This window comes from Stegodyphus dumicola, chromosome 5, assembly GCF_044657685.1.
Source record: "Stegodyphus dumicola isolate Sdum_Otavi_A_Nest chromosome 5, ASM4465768v1".
Classification (NCBI taxonomy): Eukaryota; Metazoa; Arthropoda; class Arachnida; order Araneae; family Eresidae; genus Stegodyphus; species Stegodyphus dumicola.
Genome location: NC_140772.1, coordinates 21,915,669 through 21,932,720, shown reverse-complemented (window position 1 = coordinate 21,932,720; position 17,052 = coordinate 21,915,669). Strand labels below are relative to the sequence as shown.

Below are 17,052 nucleotides of genomic sequence, written 5' to 3'. Positions count from 1 at the left end.
AGTCAGGCATGCCTAGGCGTTGTACGGACTGTATTGCATCGTCTGGGAGACATACAATGTATTAACAATCATACCAACCATGCAATATTGGTTTTTTGTAAATAGGTTTTTTTTTGTAATTTGCTCCAGGGAGAAAATATCGCTATTTTTTAAATAATATCAAACATATAGCATCTTTTTTTTTTTTGCTCTTTACTTTATGTTTAATAAATAAGCTTTACGAATAAGTCAAATTTGTTTTGCTTCTAACCCTTCTTTTGCCTGATTTTGCATTATCTTTAACTTATGGACATGAGTGTATTTTCTTATTAGTAGCATTACTGCATAAGAGGTCTGTTTCAGATACCGCGACTATTCGTTAGGTATTGTCAGTATTCAAAAGTCATATCAGGAAGATTAGAATCAATAGGTCTCTTCAAAAACAAAAATTGAAGTTGCCAAGGCTTTTCGAATTCAGCAAACCACGTAAAGACTATTTGCCTAAGGGAAGAGGTTGTCTTCATGGAAGACTAGCTCACATTCAACGTTACACATGAGGAAAGCTGCGAAAGCCAATCCTGCAATCAGTCCGTTAGGCTGATCGAATTCAGATCGAACTTCCAATATTCAGCGGTGTTTGCAACTTGACACTGAAGAGGCCGCAGTTTACAAAGGGAATTTCAACTATTCAATTAAATCTTTATAAATGTTTCTACTTTGTTTTTCTTAACTTTATAATTTTATTCAAAAGCACTTTTGTAAAAGTTAGGAGATTTTGTTGGAACTCTTACCTTTGCATGCCCACTGTTTCGCATCAAGCTGATATCCCATAACGCATTTGCATTCTCTTTTAGGTCCCATATCATCACTGTTATCAGTGCATTTTGCTCTGTCTGGACAATGCTTCAAACTGGGAATATTACTGTATTCATCCGATTCCTTGTCACACGGATCTGTAATTTTTGAATATCATAAACACTGGAAAGATCATCTCTTAAGCTATTACTTGAATTATAATCATATTAGTTATCTACACAAATGCTACAAATAAAATCTGGTATCGCTTAAATTTAATGTCTGTTATAATCATGAATACATTATCATTTTGTTAGGTAACATATATCATACGAATGTTTAGCTAATAACTTAATGCTTAATTTCAAACTATATATATTTCAACGACTCTGCACTGATTATTACTTGTATTTACTATTTTTTCACAACACTCATAAATTTACTAAATATTCAGTTGGCTTTCAAATAAAGGAAACAAAATCTGATGCAGATGTTATCGTGATAGACCGAAATTGGAGAATGTCGACTTGCACCAGAGAATATCAACATTCACCAAATACGTCGGTGAAAGACCGAATATTTCTATTCGGACCCTCACCGGTATATGTCGACAATCACAGATATGCTCTGGTGAAAGTCGAAAAGAGAGGTCATAAAGTGCAATAATAGTTTAAGTTGTTGCAATAAATAAGATTTGCATCACATAATTTAGTAAGTTTTTTATTACTGTTATTTTATTTTCTCATTTACGAACGTAGTGTATAATTAAGTAAGTTTTTAACTTCTATTATTTTCCTTTCTCATTTTGAATGTATTGTGTGTTTTAGGTTCTCATGTTCTTAAGTTCTTATTTCAAGTTTCAAGTGCGTTTATTCGCGAGTGAATTACGGAGAAGAAAATATAATATTGTTATATGTTCAACATTCACCATTAGTACATGGTGAATGTCGACCGGTGTAAGTCAGAAATAAGAATATTTGGAATATATTTCGGACATACACCAAGAGACCATGTGAATGATGACATTCTCCAGATTTCGGTGTTTCACCGTAACACAGACACCAAATGACTTTCTTGTACGCCCTATTAAATTATACGCATTTTTTTCTGCATTTTACTTAAACTCATTTCCTAGAATTTCATTAGAGATGTTTCTTAGTCAATTAATTCAGTTTTTTACTTCTCGGCAAAGCAAAAATACATAAAACCTCAAAATATCTTCAGTAAAAATTGCAAAATGTAAAAAAATATTAAAACACCAAATACATTTTATAAAAAAATTCTACAACTGAAATTTTTGTGAAAAAACCAACAGTTCGGCCAGGCGGCTAGAAGCACTTGAACAACTTTTACATTATTAATAATTCTACAATAATTGTATATAGATTAATTAAAGGCATAAAAACCTTAACCGGAACATAAGCCCAACATAATTCAACCATTTTTAAAGCAAACAATTTACAATTTACCAACATATAAGAATAAAAAAAAAACTGAGCTGACTGAACCGAGTAGCAGAGTGGGCGCACATCTATATTTATGTACTTTTGGTGCGGCTGATTGCAACCAAAAGGGAGGTGCACAACTACATGTTATAGCAGAACCTATACACAAATTCAACTTTCTGAGGCTACTCATTTTCGAGTTATGCGAGATACATACGTACGTACATAGTATGTACGTACAGACGCCACGGGAAAATCTTTTTTGAATCCATTTTAAATGCATTTTGCAATTCGTTTTGTAAAAAAGAGTCCTTTATTCTGTTATTACGTAGAGATTTCATTCGAAAACATCGTTGAATTTTATTGGATAGCGGTCAAAATTGATATTTTCGTTGAAATATGATGCCCGAAATTTTTCGCGATTGCAGTACTTCCTTTACTTCGTACAAGAAAGTAAAAAGAGGAGTAAGTGTTTTTTAAACATCTGTAGGGATTTCATGTTAATTAACCAATTATTATGATTTAAACCTTTACTAGTTCTTTTTATAGTTCTCACCAGAAAGTAAATTAGTTGTGTATTTAAATCAGGGGTTTGAAAGTTTAGGATTAGAATTTAGCAGCCTCGCTCGCAATCCTGTTGTCAGCTCTTCCAAAGATTACTCTGGCTTTAGCCATTTTGCTAACCGACGTTAAAGAGCGCCGTAAAATATTTAAGTCAGCTTTAGTACACCTTTTTTTTTTTGTTGTTGTTGTTGTTGTTGTTGTTGTTGTTGTTGTTGTTGCTGTTAACCCTCTCGCTGCGTATTCCGCGATTCCCACGGGCAACGAAAATAGCAACTTAGAACCCGATTTCCGCGGGGATGAATTTTTGAAGTCTATTTAACTGTGCAACCCGCTCTTTCCCCGTTCAAGGTTTCCTTTCGGCTTTTCTGTGATGTTTAATTGTTGATTTAGATGTGGGCTAACAGATGGCGTTAGTTGTTCACATTTCTGCCAAATATACAAGAATACGTAATGTAGCATTTTGCGCGCGCTTTTCAGAGCTCAAATATGTCTGACAGGAAGCGTTTCGCGAGTGATATAACCTATATTCCTGACGATATTTCGAACACTGATAGTAGTTCTTACTCTGATTTCAAGTATATCGAAGATAGTTATAGCGAAACTGATGAGAATTTCTCAGATTCCTCTGCAGATAGTGATGAATCTGAAAATTCAGTTTCTATTGAAAACGTTAGACAGTGGTGCAAAATTGATATATATATTTTGATTGATTGAAAAAAATTAATATATATAATATATAGCATATATGTTTTGCTATATGCTATATATGAAAATTTTCAAAATTTTCCTTTTATATCATTTTTCTTCAATTTCAGTATTCTGACAATCTTTTTCTAGGAACTAATTCTATATTGAAAAAAAAACTCTTTTACAAAGATTTTTTGTATATTTTAACTCTAAAATATATGTAGATTTGATATATGTAATAAAAAAATACGCAATTTTTGAACCTATTTTGATTTTTTTTTAAAAAGTACGCAGGTGAGAGGGTTAAATTTAACTAACATAGTCTCTGGTCTCCGGCTACGCTATTTAAGTTTAAATTTCAACTTATGTTCATATATTAAATACTCGCAAGTGGTGGAATTTTGTTTTGTAAGCTCAGTTGGTAACTTCTGTTAAATTTAAAGAGATAAAAGAAATTAATAAAAATATTATTTTAACCTTCTTAATACTTTCAAGACAAGTCTCATCTTAAATTCACACTAGAGCGATAACTTGCCTGTCAGTCTAGCAAGGTCTGAAGGACATTGATTAATTTAAGTTTCTGCACAGTTATGAACTTACACATCCAGGGGAAAAAATCTATATTTGCAGATATACGTAACAAAAAATCTATATTTGGAGAGAGTTTTTGAAAGTATCGAAGCGGTCTGTCTTTTGTGCCGTTTAAATGTTCATTAAAAACAATTCTCCAGATCTTTATATTGATTGTTTAAGGTGCTTAAGTTTCTATGTATTCGAATTAAGAAAAATATAAATTGTTATTCGCTTATTTGCAGCTAAAAACGAGTCTTTTTAAATAACTTACCTTTGCTTCGGATGGCTGTGGTGTTAATATACAGAATCACATCATAAAGGTTAATTTAAATTATGTACATAATTTAGTATGCCTTTGAAATGACGCAGAATCAGTCATAAACTTTTTAAAATGTTTCTATGTTATTGGATGCAACATATAACACATAGCTAAAATAATCATCGGACCCTTTACAGAGTGCACAGTAATATCTAAAGCAAGACTCTCTAACGGGGGCAGGCCCACCAGCGGCCAAGCGGTAAAGTCGCTGAACACTGGTAGTTCGGTCCGAGAATCGAATCCCGCAAACGGGCTGGCTGCATGCGTGTTTTCGTGGTTTTCCCCATGTGTAACGTGTATACGAGCCAGTTTCCCTTAGAAAGTCCTCCACGAAGGCATCCCTTCCCTTAGGCAGATAGCCCTAGTGTGCTTTGCCATAATTAAAATACAACACACCTCTAACGGGGGGAATTTTCCCTTGGGAGGAAATTTCATACTTTCAAGGAGAGAATGCGGTCACCCTTTCATTTAGCTTTTAAGTATTTATTTTTAATTAAGCTACAGTAACACGCCAAATAAATATCAATTCAGAAGCATTTTTTTGCACATTTGCATCTGAGGATGATGGTTCGGTAAAACCATCGAAACTAGTCCTGTGAAAATTTGAAAATATAACACTGATTTTTGTTGTTTGACTTCTGAATTCATATTTAGTTTTAGTTCATAAATATAAGAAACTACTTTCATTCAAAGTTTGGTATTTGTCAATACTTTCTGCATCTTTTTGTTGTTTGATTTATAAAAACACATTTTACAAAATTGTTGTGCTGTTGGATTATATCGATGCAGAAACATGAAAAATGTACAATTTCCTCACAGGGATACAAAATCCGGGCCTCCCGATTACGCATCGGATGTGCCTTTAGTTGAAGGAAGCGGAGAGAAAGGAGAAAATACCTAATAAAATAATCTTAATCGAAATTAATGTATATGTATTTTTCGAGATTTGGAAAGGAGGGGGGAGGAATAATCTTCTAGGAATGGTGTAAGGAGGGATTGGAGCAGAAAAGGTTGAGGACCATTGTTCTAAAGCATACATTCATATGCTGAAAAATGTTAGACAATTCGGTTAAAAGTACTCAAGCTAATTTTTTTTCCGGGGGGGAAGAGATCCTGTTATATTAAAGAGAAATGGTTCATGAACTTTAACTCTCAAATTTTCAAATGAATGGAATGGGCGCTGCGGTGGAACTCCGTGGTTACTACAGGCAGACCAGATATTTAGATGCTTTTCTGCAAAATTATGTCAAAAGTAAGCGTACTGCACACGTATTCTGGATACTGAGGTGCGAAATACATCATAAAGCAACACTATCTAAGTTTCTGCAAAGATACTGGACAAAACATGGAATAAACTCGAATATCATTTAGATGTCCTTCTAATCACAAAACATAAAACATTTCCCCAAAATAATGGAAACTACTTTTAAGAGTAGTTATCCTTTGCCAATGCTTTATTTTTCTTCTTTTTTCCCCTTTCTAAGAATTTCGTTCTCCTGATGAGGTAGCTGCCCTCGAAATCGATTGAGTGTTTTAATATACTTACTCTAAATACAAGGTTGTTATTGCGATTTTGATTGTCACATTTGCGTGTTTCTCTTCTTTTCTAAATGAAACTAGCTTACCCGTCATTTTGACGGGTATTCTTAGATATAAGTACACATCATACAGTTCTGAAATTAAAGGATTGAAGAAAAAAATAAATTTGGCAATGTAGTTGTTCCATTACATCGATAACTGTCACGTAAATTAGAAAACTATGAAAAGACTAGTTTTTGTAATTTTGCGTATGAAGTCAAAAGTCCGTCAAAACGACGGGTCCCGTAAATCTAGTGTTAAGTCTGAGCCATAAATTTTGTTTTCTTCACACAATTGCAACTCGTAGATGATGTTTCACCATAAAAATTGTATGCCATCATAAATTTAGACACCTTTCCTGTCGATGCCATTAACAGCTTCGTAACTGAGATTACATATGCATGATTAAGACATCAAAAATCTGACTTTTTAAGAATTCAACTTTACAAATCACTACTGAAATTTGCAGTTTTACACAACTTTGAGAATATATGTAAAATAATCATGTAAAAAATAGCGATTACTTTCTAATTTTATTATATAATCAATAGGAACATGATTATCTCCTTAAAGCATAATCCTTAAAGCGTAGCGTCGAATTCATGAATTTCAATTCCTTTATTCAAATAATCAAAATAAGTTACTGGCACTGAAAATAAATAATTTGCAGTTTAATATACCTAAATGATTTTCTTTTTCATAAATTTACTTCGAAGTATTTAAGCAATTATATAAAAAAAAGTTAATCTTATATTGTAGCCTGTAATAGCTTAAAAATATATTTTTGTTGCAAATTGTACGAGTTGAATTCATAAGAAGGTTCATATTTAGATGATTTTTGTATTAATATTACTGAAACTGCGGCATCGAAATTATATAAAAAATTTATTTTTGACTTTTTTTTATATTTATAAACAAATAGGCTTATTTTTATTACTTATCTTATTAATCCTAATTTTCACGTCACTAATATAACTAATTTGTATCGAATATTCACGTTTTATTTTCACAATCTCTCTTGCGCTTTCTAGATTGGCTTTTCCGTTTAAAAAATTTATATGTTAACTTCTTTTCATAAAGGTTATAATTAAAAATTAAAAATTAAAAATTAAAAATCAATATTCAGAAATATATGTCAAATAAATCTTTGTAGTCATGATATCCTCAGTTCACTGTATGTTAAGGGGACTCATACACTTTAAACCCCTCATGATCTTCGAATATGTGACTGTTGCAGGAATTGAGATATTTTATTTATTTTAAAAGCAATTACTTCCAACTTTTTACAGCTGACTACATAATATAGCTGCTTTGGAAACTAGTAACCAGAAAGTTTGTGTTGCCACAAATATTTTTGTAATTTAATCCTTTTTGTGACGAAATATTTCGCCATGTTTCTATCTTGCGCGCATGATATTTTAAAAATGGCTAATGGTACGTACTTGAAATTGGATGTAATTCTTTATATGGGCATTATTTTCTAACTGAACCAACAATCTGATGAATATTTTAGTATTGAAAAATTTTATGGACGGAAACATTACAATTTTTTTTTTAATAAAATACATTTTATAAACTCAACACCAAATAAAATAAAAATTTAACATGAAATTTTTAGAATTTTAGGTTCACAGTAGTTTTCAAATGTTATAAAAGCTATATATTAAATATAGAATTAAATTATGAAACAGAATATTTTAAACTGTGCGCGCAAGGTGGAAACATGACGAAAAATGTTGTCACAACGCGAATTAAATTATAAAAATATTTGTGGCAACACAAACTTTCTGATTACTATTTCAGAAAGCAGCTATATTATGTAGTCAGCTGTAAAAAGTTGGTAGTAATTGCTTTTAAAATAAATAAGTTATTCCAATTCTTGCGACAGTCACCTATTAGAACATCTTATGGGTCTTAAGGTGTATGAGTTCCCTTAACTGTCTGTGTGAATATTTAAATGTGGTACGCATATATCTATCTAAATGTAACGTATTTGAAACTAATTTTATCTTGTTGATTCACAGTGTGAAACAGTCTCACCTGGGAAAATTTGCATTTGAGAATAATAAACTAAAACCAGTGCATAAATTATAAATTTCACTTACCAGGACATTTTTCTCTTACGAAAGGAGACCATTCCTCACACTTTTCTACTTCGTGAGATTTGTCTTTGATTTTATCGCATTTATAACCATCGTCTTCTCCGTTAACACATTTTTTGACTCTCTCTCTGGTACCTACGCCGCAAGTCGTGGAGCATTCGGACCACTCTTCCCATTCAGAATTCTCCAGCTTTTCTAGAATGATTCCAAGTATGTCAATAGGCAGCGTGGAACCACACATACGAGCTTGAAAAGATTTCAAGTACACTGATAAAAAAGGGGGGGCAAATTTCTGTATCTCTCCTACTGAGCAGAATGACCAAATTGAACTTGCCTTTTTTCATGTCTCGAAAGTGCGGCTTAAGACATACACTGCTCGACATTGAAAATGCAACACCAAAAAGGAGTGGTCAGAAATTTATGCAAATTTTAGAGTAGACGCACGTCACTGAGTCATGCGAATGATGTGAAATGCGCAGCTCTCCGACGCACGTGAAGTAAGATATAAGGGAAGGAACGTGCAGAATGGGCAATATTCGTGTCGTTATTTCTGCCAGACGAATTATTGAAGAAAGTTGGTTTTTGTTCCGGAGGATACGTGTATCAGGAGAGAATGCCAGGCCGCCGTCAACGAAGGCACTTCCAGCAGATATACGATTTTACGAGGGGTATGGTGATCGGACTGAGAAGGACGGATTGGTCCTTACGTCAAATCGCAGCTGATACCCACATGGATGCGAGCACGGTGCATCGGCAATGGAGAGCGTGGTTGGAACAAGGAAATGTGGGAAGAAGGATGGGTGCAGGTGCAGCCAGAGTGACGTCAGCACGCGTGGATCGACGCATTCGCCGACAAGCTGTGGCGGTCCCGCAAGTCACTTGTAGCACGATTCTCCAGCATATGCAAGATACCCTGGATGTTCCCGTGTCGACCAGAACCATTTCCCGTCGACTGGTTGAACGTGGCCTGCACTCACGGCGTCCGTTAAGAAGACTGCCATTGACTGCACGACATAGACGCCAACGTTTAGAATGGTGATGGACTGGAGCGATGTGGATCACAGAATGGCGAAAGGTCGTGTTCTCAGATGAGTCACGCTTCTGTTTATCCAGTGACAGTCGCCGCATACGTGTGTGGCGTCGACGTGGAGACAGATCTAATCCGGCAGTAACTGTGGATCGCCCCACCGCGCGACAACGTGGCATAATGGTTTGAAGCGCTATTGCCTACGATTCCAGGTCACCTCTAGGGCAGTATGACGGACCAACGATACTTAGATAATGTACTGTGGCACGTGGCAAGCCCTTACCTTCAGGGGCTGCCTAATGCAATTTTTCAGCAGGATAACGCCCAACCACACAGTGCTGGCATATGCCACACAGTGCAACATGCTCTGCAAGGTATACAGATGCTTCCCTGGTCACCGTACTCTCCTGCCCTGTCACCAATCGAACATGTGTGGGATGTGATTGGACACCGTTTGCAAACTCTGCCCTTGCCTCGTTCAGAAGACGAACTGTGGCAAATGGTTGAAGGAGAATGGAGAGCCATCCCTCAGGACACCATCCACACTCTTATTGACTCTATGCCTAGACGTATTTCTTTGTGCATCGCTGTCCGCGGTGGTCCTATATCCTTTGCTTATTGTCAAAACTCGCCCTTTTTGGTCCTGCACGCTTTTGTTATTTTATTTAATAAATGTGGGGCCTGGGCGGTTGTTGGGACTGTCTTTCGTGGGCATTTGGTCTGTTGGACTGCCCTCGGGTTGAATTTGGCTTTGGGTTTGGGCTCCCGGTGCGTGGCGTCTTGTGATTCCTCTTTAGGCTCTAGATATAGGTGGACGTGGTGCTATACCGATTAATCTTTTGGTAAAGGGACAGTGCCCACGTCCTCCGTTGCTTATCGCTTATCGCTTATCCTACTGAGCCGACGCCGTTCTCGCTCTGTATTCTGACTATCATTTTGAAATAAAGGTCACTTATTGCTGCTGGCTGTCTCTGTCTTTTTTCCGAATTTCATCACTTTCTGACCACTCCTTCATGGTAATGCATTTTCAATGTCGAGCAGTGTATATTAGATTTATATATAGCATTGTTCTAATATATGTGTTTTGACGCAAAATCGGACTTTTTTTGAAATGGCATCCCAGTTGTTTTCCCTATTTCGATTCTACGACTCAAATTATGCCAAACTGCCAAGTTTTGCAAAAATCGCAAGAGTAGTTTTTAAAAAATTAGCTCTTAAAATATGAGTTCCTCCATGTTGATTGAATTTGATATATATTTATTAATATCTCTTTTTTTATTAAATTTATTTGATTCTTCATTTAACATTTCGAAATTTAGGTTCATTCTAAATAAAATTCACCCATTTTTTTATGATTTATTTTTAAAATTTCCATTTTTAAATAATTTTTATAAATTGTTCGAAAATGATTTTGAATTGTAACCTATAACATTTTTATCATCAAAGTAGATGTATTTCTAAGCATACGTGCAAAAAATTAGAGTTTTTTATTTAAAATTTCCTAAAATATATGTGAATTTACATATTGGCGCGTTTTGAAATTTGGCATATTTGTTATAAGCGATAGTAACGCCAAATGTGGTTTACGCACTTTGTTAAAATTATTTGAAATAAATAACTAACGATAACTTTTTAGCTCGTTTATAAGGTATTTCTCCCGCTTTCCTAGCGTGCCTTCGTGGTGTAGTGGTTCTGCACGCTGGGCCGGTATTCCAGAGGTCCATGGTTCGATTCCCGGCAAAGGCAGTTGCTAATTTTTCATATCTCCGGCTTTTAAAATTAACCTAATGTCTCTACACGTTTACTCTGGAAAAAGGAAATGAAAATAGGTTACTATAAATTAAGAAGTTCGCCAAGGGAATTATCCTTGGCGCAAACTCAAAAAAATTCGTAAGTTTATTTTATTTTGTGTTATTGTATTTATTCGTGTTTTTTACTTACCTCTGTAAGCTATGTGGTGCGTAAGCCTATGTGGTGCATAAGGATTTAAAATTTTGAATTTAAAAAAAAAAGATAAATTTTTGAAATTTTCTGTAAATTTCGCACCAAACTTTACAAAATTTAATATTTAGACACAATTTGAGTTGTAGATTCGAAATGTGGAAAAAGATTTTCATATCATTTTAGAAAAAGTCCGATTTTGTGTCAAAATACTTATATTCGAACAATGCTGTATATTAATTTAATATGTATCCTAAGTCACGCATTCGAAACATAAAAAATTCAGTTTGAATTTCGTCCAATCGGTCCCGTAAAATGGGAAATATAGAACTGTCCCTTTTTTTTTTTTTTTTTTTTTTTTTTTTTGCGCAGCGTACATCAGTGAAATCTCCCAACCCTTTATAATTGGAAATTTTAAATTGAAATTTAGTCTTGGGAAACAGCTCATCATTTCTACAAAAAATCATTTTAAAATAAAAGTTGCATTACTGGCAACCAAACAGTTTTATAAAATTAATTCTATATCTTGTTTCTGAAGTAGAAAGGAATCTGCCCTGTCTAGGAAATAGATTAGATCTCCAAGGGATATATATATACCCCGCTTTTCTCTTTTGGGAGGATCACACAACTATTTACAAAGATATTAAAGCCATAAAACAATTATATTTATTACCTTCACAAGATTCCTCGTTGCACTTTACGGTGGCTTTGTCGGGACCTTCACAATCTGCTCCACCGTTCTGAGGTTTGGGATTGGTGCACGTACGAACCCTTGTCTGCTCTCCACCTCCACAGGGTTCTGAACAGTCTGAGTCTGACATTATACTCCAATTGGTCCAACCACCATCGACTAGAGATATAGAAATACTGATGATAGCACAAAATATGTTTATCAATTTTTATAAAAAAAAAAACACGTTGTCCAATGTTTACAAACATGAACATGCTTTTGTAGGTCAGAATCCTGTCAGGTTATATTCATATTTTATTTTTCATAAATTAAACAACAGTGAAAAATCATAAGAAGGCTTTTGATCAAATTTGGAGAATGTGTGAAATATATTAAAACCTTTAAGATGCCAAAAATGTTTAGTAAAAGAAATATTTTTCCTCGAAACGTTTTTTAGAGAAATTTGTTTAGAAATGAAAAGTGACAATGCAATGAGCAAAATATGACCTTTTCTTTTAAGCACTGCAGATCCAGTTAAATCCTCCATTTCTTTTATGATTATGTCGATCTTCTCAGAATAGGATAACGACCATTATTCCTTTAGGCAGATGTGAATTCTTTGTTGATATCAGTTGGGAAGTTTAAGGGGGCTCATACACCTTAAACCCCTTATGAGCTTCGAATATGTGACTGTTGCAAGAACTGGAATATTTTATTTATTTTAAAAGCAATTACTTCCAACTTTTTACATATAATATAGCTGCTTTGGAAACTAGTAACCGGAAAGTTTGTGTTGCCACAAATAGTTTTGTATTTTAGTCCACTTTGTGACAAACGTTTTCGTCAAGTTTCCACTTTGAGTGCATGATATTTTAAAAATGGTTAATGTTGCGTACTTGAAATTGGATGGAATTCTTTATATGGGCACTATTTTCTAACTGAACGAAAAATCTGATGAATATTTTAATATTAAAAAATTTTATGCACGAAAACATTACAGATTTTCTTAATAAAATACTTTTTATAAACTCAACTACAAATAAAATAAAAATTGATCATGAAATTCTTAGAATTTATGGTTTACAGTAGTTTCCAAATGTTATAAAAGCTATATATTAAATATGGAAATAAATTAGGCAACAGAATGTTTTAAAATGTGCGCGCAAGGTGGAAACATGACGAAAAATTTTGTCGCAAAGCGGATTAAATTATAAAACTATTTGTGGCAACACAAACTTTCTGATTACTATTTCAGAAAGCAGCTATATATTATGTAGTCAGCTGTAAAAAGTTGAAAGTAATTGCTGTTAAAACAAATAAGTTATCCCAATTCTTACAACAGTCACATATTCGAAGATCTTATGGGTTTTAAGGTGTATGAGTCCCCTTAAGAATAAAAATATATCTTTCTAGAGCGAAACGCATATGTTCAATAATATTAAATTTGCAAATAGAACTAAACCAGCCTATGCGTACAATGAAAACAGTATTATTCAACTAGTCTAGTTTGGTGCGAGCGAAAAATATGTCTATTGTTTTAAAATCTGAGATTTTCAAATGTCTTCATAGTATTTCACATAATTACAGGACCAGTCAGTCACTCTTGTGACTTGAGCTGGATGTAAATGGCCATTTAGGATAAAGATCATGCTCCATGTAGTGAACTTCAAGAACAAGAGCAGTCTCCAAGCTAAGGCGACAGAGGCAGTCGGTCTGGGAGCTGATTTTTAGAGAGCACCAGCCAATTTTTTTTTTTTTTTTTTTTTTGTAAGTGACATAGATTAAAATACTATATTATGTCACTGAGTACAATTTTTAACTTCCTAATGTAAAATCTTTTAATTAATTGTTTTTATCTTCACAATATAATAAATTATATCTCCGCTAACATCGATAATCTTAAAGGAACTTGAAATCACATTATTCTTTGTTCATTTGCCTTACTTAATACGCCATCCTTTCTGCTACCTCATTTTAATGCTTTCACTCAAGACCATCTTTAATTAAGTACACCTTCAAGATCTCTCAAGCTCAATCAAGAATTTAAGAACATTTTCTAACTCCATCGCCTTAATATATTAACCTTAAATATATTGTTACGTTATTTCTTTTTTTCTCTTCTGACGCCAGTTGTTACGTTATTTTCTTCCTTCTCGTTCGTACGGGGTTCGTAGATTTGGAGTGAAAAACGACGAACCACATTCGTCTGCTAACAGCTGAAGGAACTTCGACCAAAATTTCAGGTAAGACCTCCTGCAAGAAGATGCTGTTCAGGTTTCCAGTTAAACGACAATATAGAATGTACGATTCTACTAAGTTATTGTGCACAATGCCTGCCCAAACATTAATGGAAAAACTTTCTTGGTATGCGCGTGTTATTGCCCCTTGTGGGTTATCATGAGCCCACAGCTGAAAATTATGGATGTTAAACATAGCCGACCGCGTAAAGGTAGCCTCATCAGTGAATAAAACTTCTGCAGGGAAAGCTTTGTTGCCTGCAGTCTGCTGTAGGTAACGGCAAAGTTGAGACGTGGAAGATAATCGTCAAGAGTCATTGCTTATACTATCTGTAAATGATACAGATGCATTCCGTCTTCATGTAAAGTCCTCAAAACAGCTGCATGACTCATACCCATCGCACGTCCTACAGCTCTCAACCTTGATGAAGGATTATCCCTTACTATGCTTAGTATTCTTTCTTCTACTACAGAAATTCTGCGATATCTTCCAATGCCAGTATCACGCCTGCACAGATAAAACGATCCACTCGTGTTCCCGATGAACACGCTCGAATGCTCTATGATCAGGCTGATTCCTTCCCGGAATCGCTTCTTGTACATCCTTTGAGCAGCTAATCCATCTCCTTGTACAACCCCCCCCATACATGAAATGCACTGGGGTAGCCTGGGTTACTGGCTGCCCTCGTTTGTGGAGATACGGGGGCCCCTTCTTTTGAGCTATGGGGACACTCGTGTCCAGGTGGGCTGAAGGGAGCCTCCAATTCTTACAATTCTTACATGAAATGCATGTCGACAAGATCCGCATTGGGTTACCGATGCATGCTGCTCGAGATCTGTGCGGAAAATGAAGAATCCAGCTAGATCAGCGCTTTTATACGCCGCACTCTTCAGTGCTGTCTACCGGCTCAACGGGGCATAATCGCACCCACATTCCTACACGAAATATGCTTATTTAGGTCCCCTCTACATGCCTTTATATTTTTGGCACATAGTTTTGAACCACCTTATATACTGTGATTATTTTGATTAATTGATAACAAAACTATAAAGAAGATATCAACTTTTAAATATTCAAAATTATTAATATAAAATATGTACCTTTTTCTTGTTGAACTGCTCGCGCTGATATGAAAAGTAAACCAATATCAAATATTAAAGCGAACCTTGCTGACTTCATTTCGTTTTAATAGTTCTTTAAGCAGTAAAATCTGAAAAGAAAGAAAATTTCATTATCCAATTCATACCATATTGTTGAAGGAAGTCTATCGTATGATTCTCAACGCTCTCTTGTTTCCTGATTATTTTATTTTTTGCTGTTAAAATGTTTTGCCTTGAATAATAGGGAAATTAATGATATTTAAAGGTACCACTAGAATTGCATCTTAATTGCATTAAAAAAATTCTTTGTTATTTGTGGTTTGAAAACAGCTAGGAGTGTGTCTTGGATTCAGAACACAAAAACTGAATGCTACATGAATGCCACAGAAGACTACTGGTCGGTGGCGTAACGTGGCGGGGACATGGGGGACAATCTGCTCCGGAACTGATTCAGAGAATTGATTCACTTTACCGAGTGATCTACGATCCAGCGAAAAATAGAGCGGTAGTTCTTTAACAGTTCACAGAGAGCTCTTGTTGGGAAGCGTGCCGAAAATTTGATTCCTCTTATATATAAACACTAGCATTCTTCAAAGGACATAGTGGCCATTTTGGTAATGATCAGGCAGATGAACTTGCCAAAGAAGCAGCTATTAATCAAGATGGTACTGAAATCATCATTCCGTGGCCTCGCTCAAATTTCAAGTACCAACTAGCTTCAAAATCTTGGCAAGATTTGTGGAACAATGCTCCACAGGGAAGACGCACATATAATTTGATTCCCAATGTAAGCTTCGCATCTCTGAACTCGAATCCTTCCCTAAATTACTTTATAACAGGACATGGACCCTTCCCCACATATTTCTACGCAAGAAATTTGGCACATTCTGATATCTGTATATATGGGGAACAGGAAACTCCTGATCACTACGTTTTCTCATGCCCCTTAACTGAGAATATTCATATAAAATCCCCAAGAACTGACCTCCTGGCATTCCAAAGGTTTTTAATTAAAAATAAACATCAATATCCAAAGTTTCAGAAAATTATGCAACGACTCTCTTCGTACGGCCTAGATCTCTGTCAAGTGTAAGTCCACATACAGTTTAAACTTAGTGAACTTTTACATGCTGTGATTATGGACAAAATGGATCCGCTCGTGAACTTTATAAACTGCAATAAACCAATATATCTGAAATAACCTATGGACACCTACCTCTTTAGCATTATTATAACAATTCATTTAACATTGTGTTGCCAGTACTAATTATAATTAGCTCATTATGTTTATTTGTTTATTAATTATGTTTATTTCCTATTTTTGTTGCACCAAATCAGATTTCAATTTATCTTGTGAATCTCAAATTGTATTCCTACTATTTTGTAATCTTCTTATGCCCTACACCATTATTTTTAATAAATACTGGATGCGGGACGTACTGTGGAATTGCACGATGTACCATAATAGGCAAACTTTAGACCTTTTGAAAAGCTTCAGTCTATGCAAATTCTTATAAAACTTGCAATTACCCCCCTCCTTTTTTTTCCTCTCAAAGAGTTAGTATGGGAAGCCATTACCAGTTGACCTATGGTACATCGTTGGTGTCCCCCATACTTTTACCTTTACCTTTCCTTTATTATTTACCGAAAATATCTTTAACCTTTTTATGAGTGTATGTGCGTGTTATAGATGTATATGTGTGTGCTTTTGGTTTGCTTACGTTCCATCTAGTATTTAAAAAAAGAAAACATTAAATAAACCGACGCATCTCGGCGAAACTGACCACCCCTGTTGGCAAATGGATGGAGTTTTTCCCCCATCTGGCTCAGCGAGAATCTGTTTGAAGTACATAAGATCCCGCTTAACGCTGTTTCGGTTTAGCGCTCTTTTATTTCAACCCGGGGATTCCACGAAATCGCTCGCAGCATACGGGGATTCCCCGAAATATTATGCAGCGACAGGTTTCAAATACATATCCGAAAGAGTGTACTTGTATTTCTTGTTTGGTGCGGTATTGTACAGACATATTTTGA

The 17,052-nt window shown here is 34.9% G+C and overlaps 1 protein-coding gene across 1 annotated transcript in view; it reads right to left on the bottom strand.

The window, feature by feature from the left end:
• Positions 1-17,052, bottom strand: part of LOC118183597 (putative adhesion G protein-coupled receptor E4P) — an 86,259-nt gene that overhangs the window by 63,228 nt on the left and 5,979 nt on the right. The window contains exons 2-5 of the mRNA XM_035353194.2: positions 15,019-15,128; positions 11,684-11,860; positions 8,046-8,237; positions 771-932 (exon numbers count right to left, since the gene is read on the bottom strand). Of these exons, the coding sequence (XP_035209085.1) occupies positions 771-932; positions 8,046-8,237; positions 11,684-11,860; positions 15,019-15,097 (610 nt within the window). The 5' untranslated portion in view covers positions 15,098-15,128. The remainder of the gene's footprint in view (positions 1-770; positions 933-8,045; positions 8,238-11,683; positions 11,861-15,018; positions 15,129-17,052) is intronic.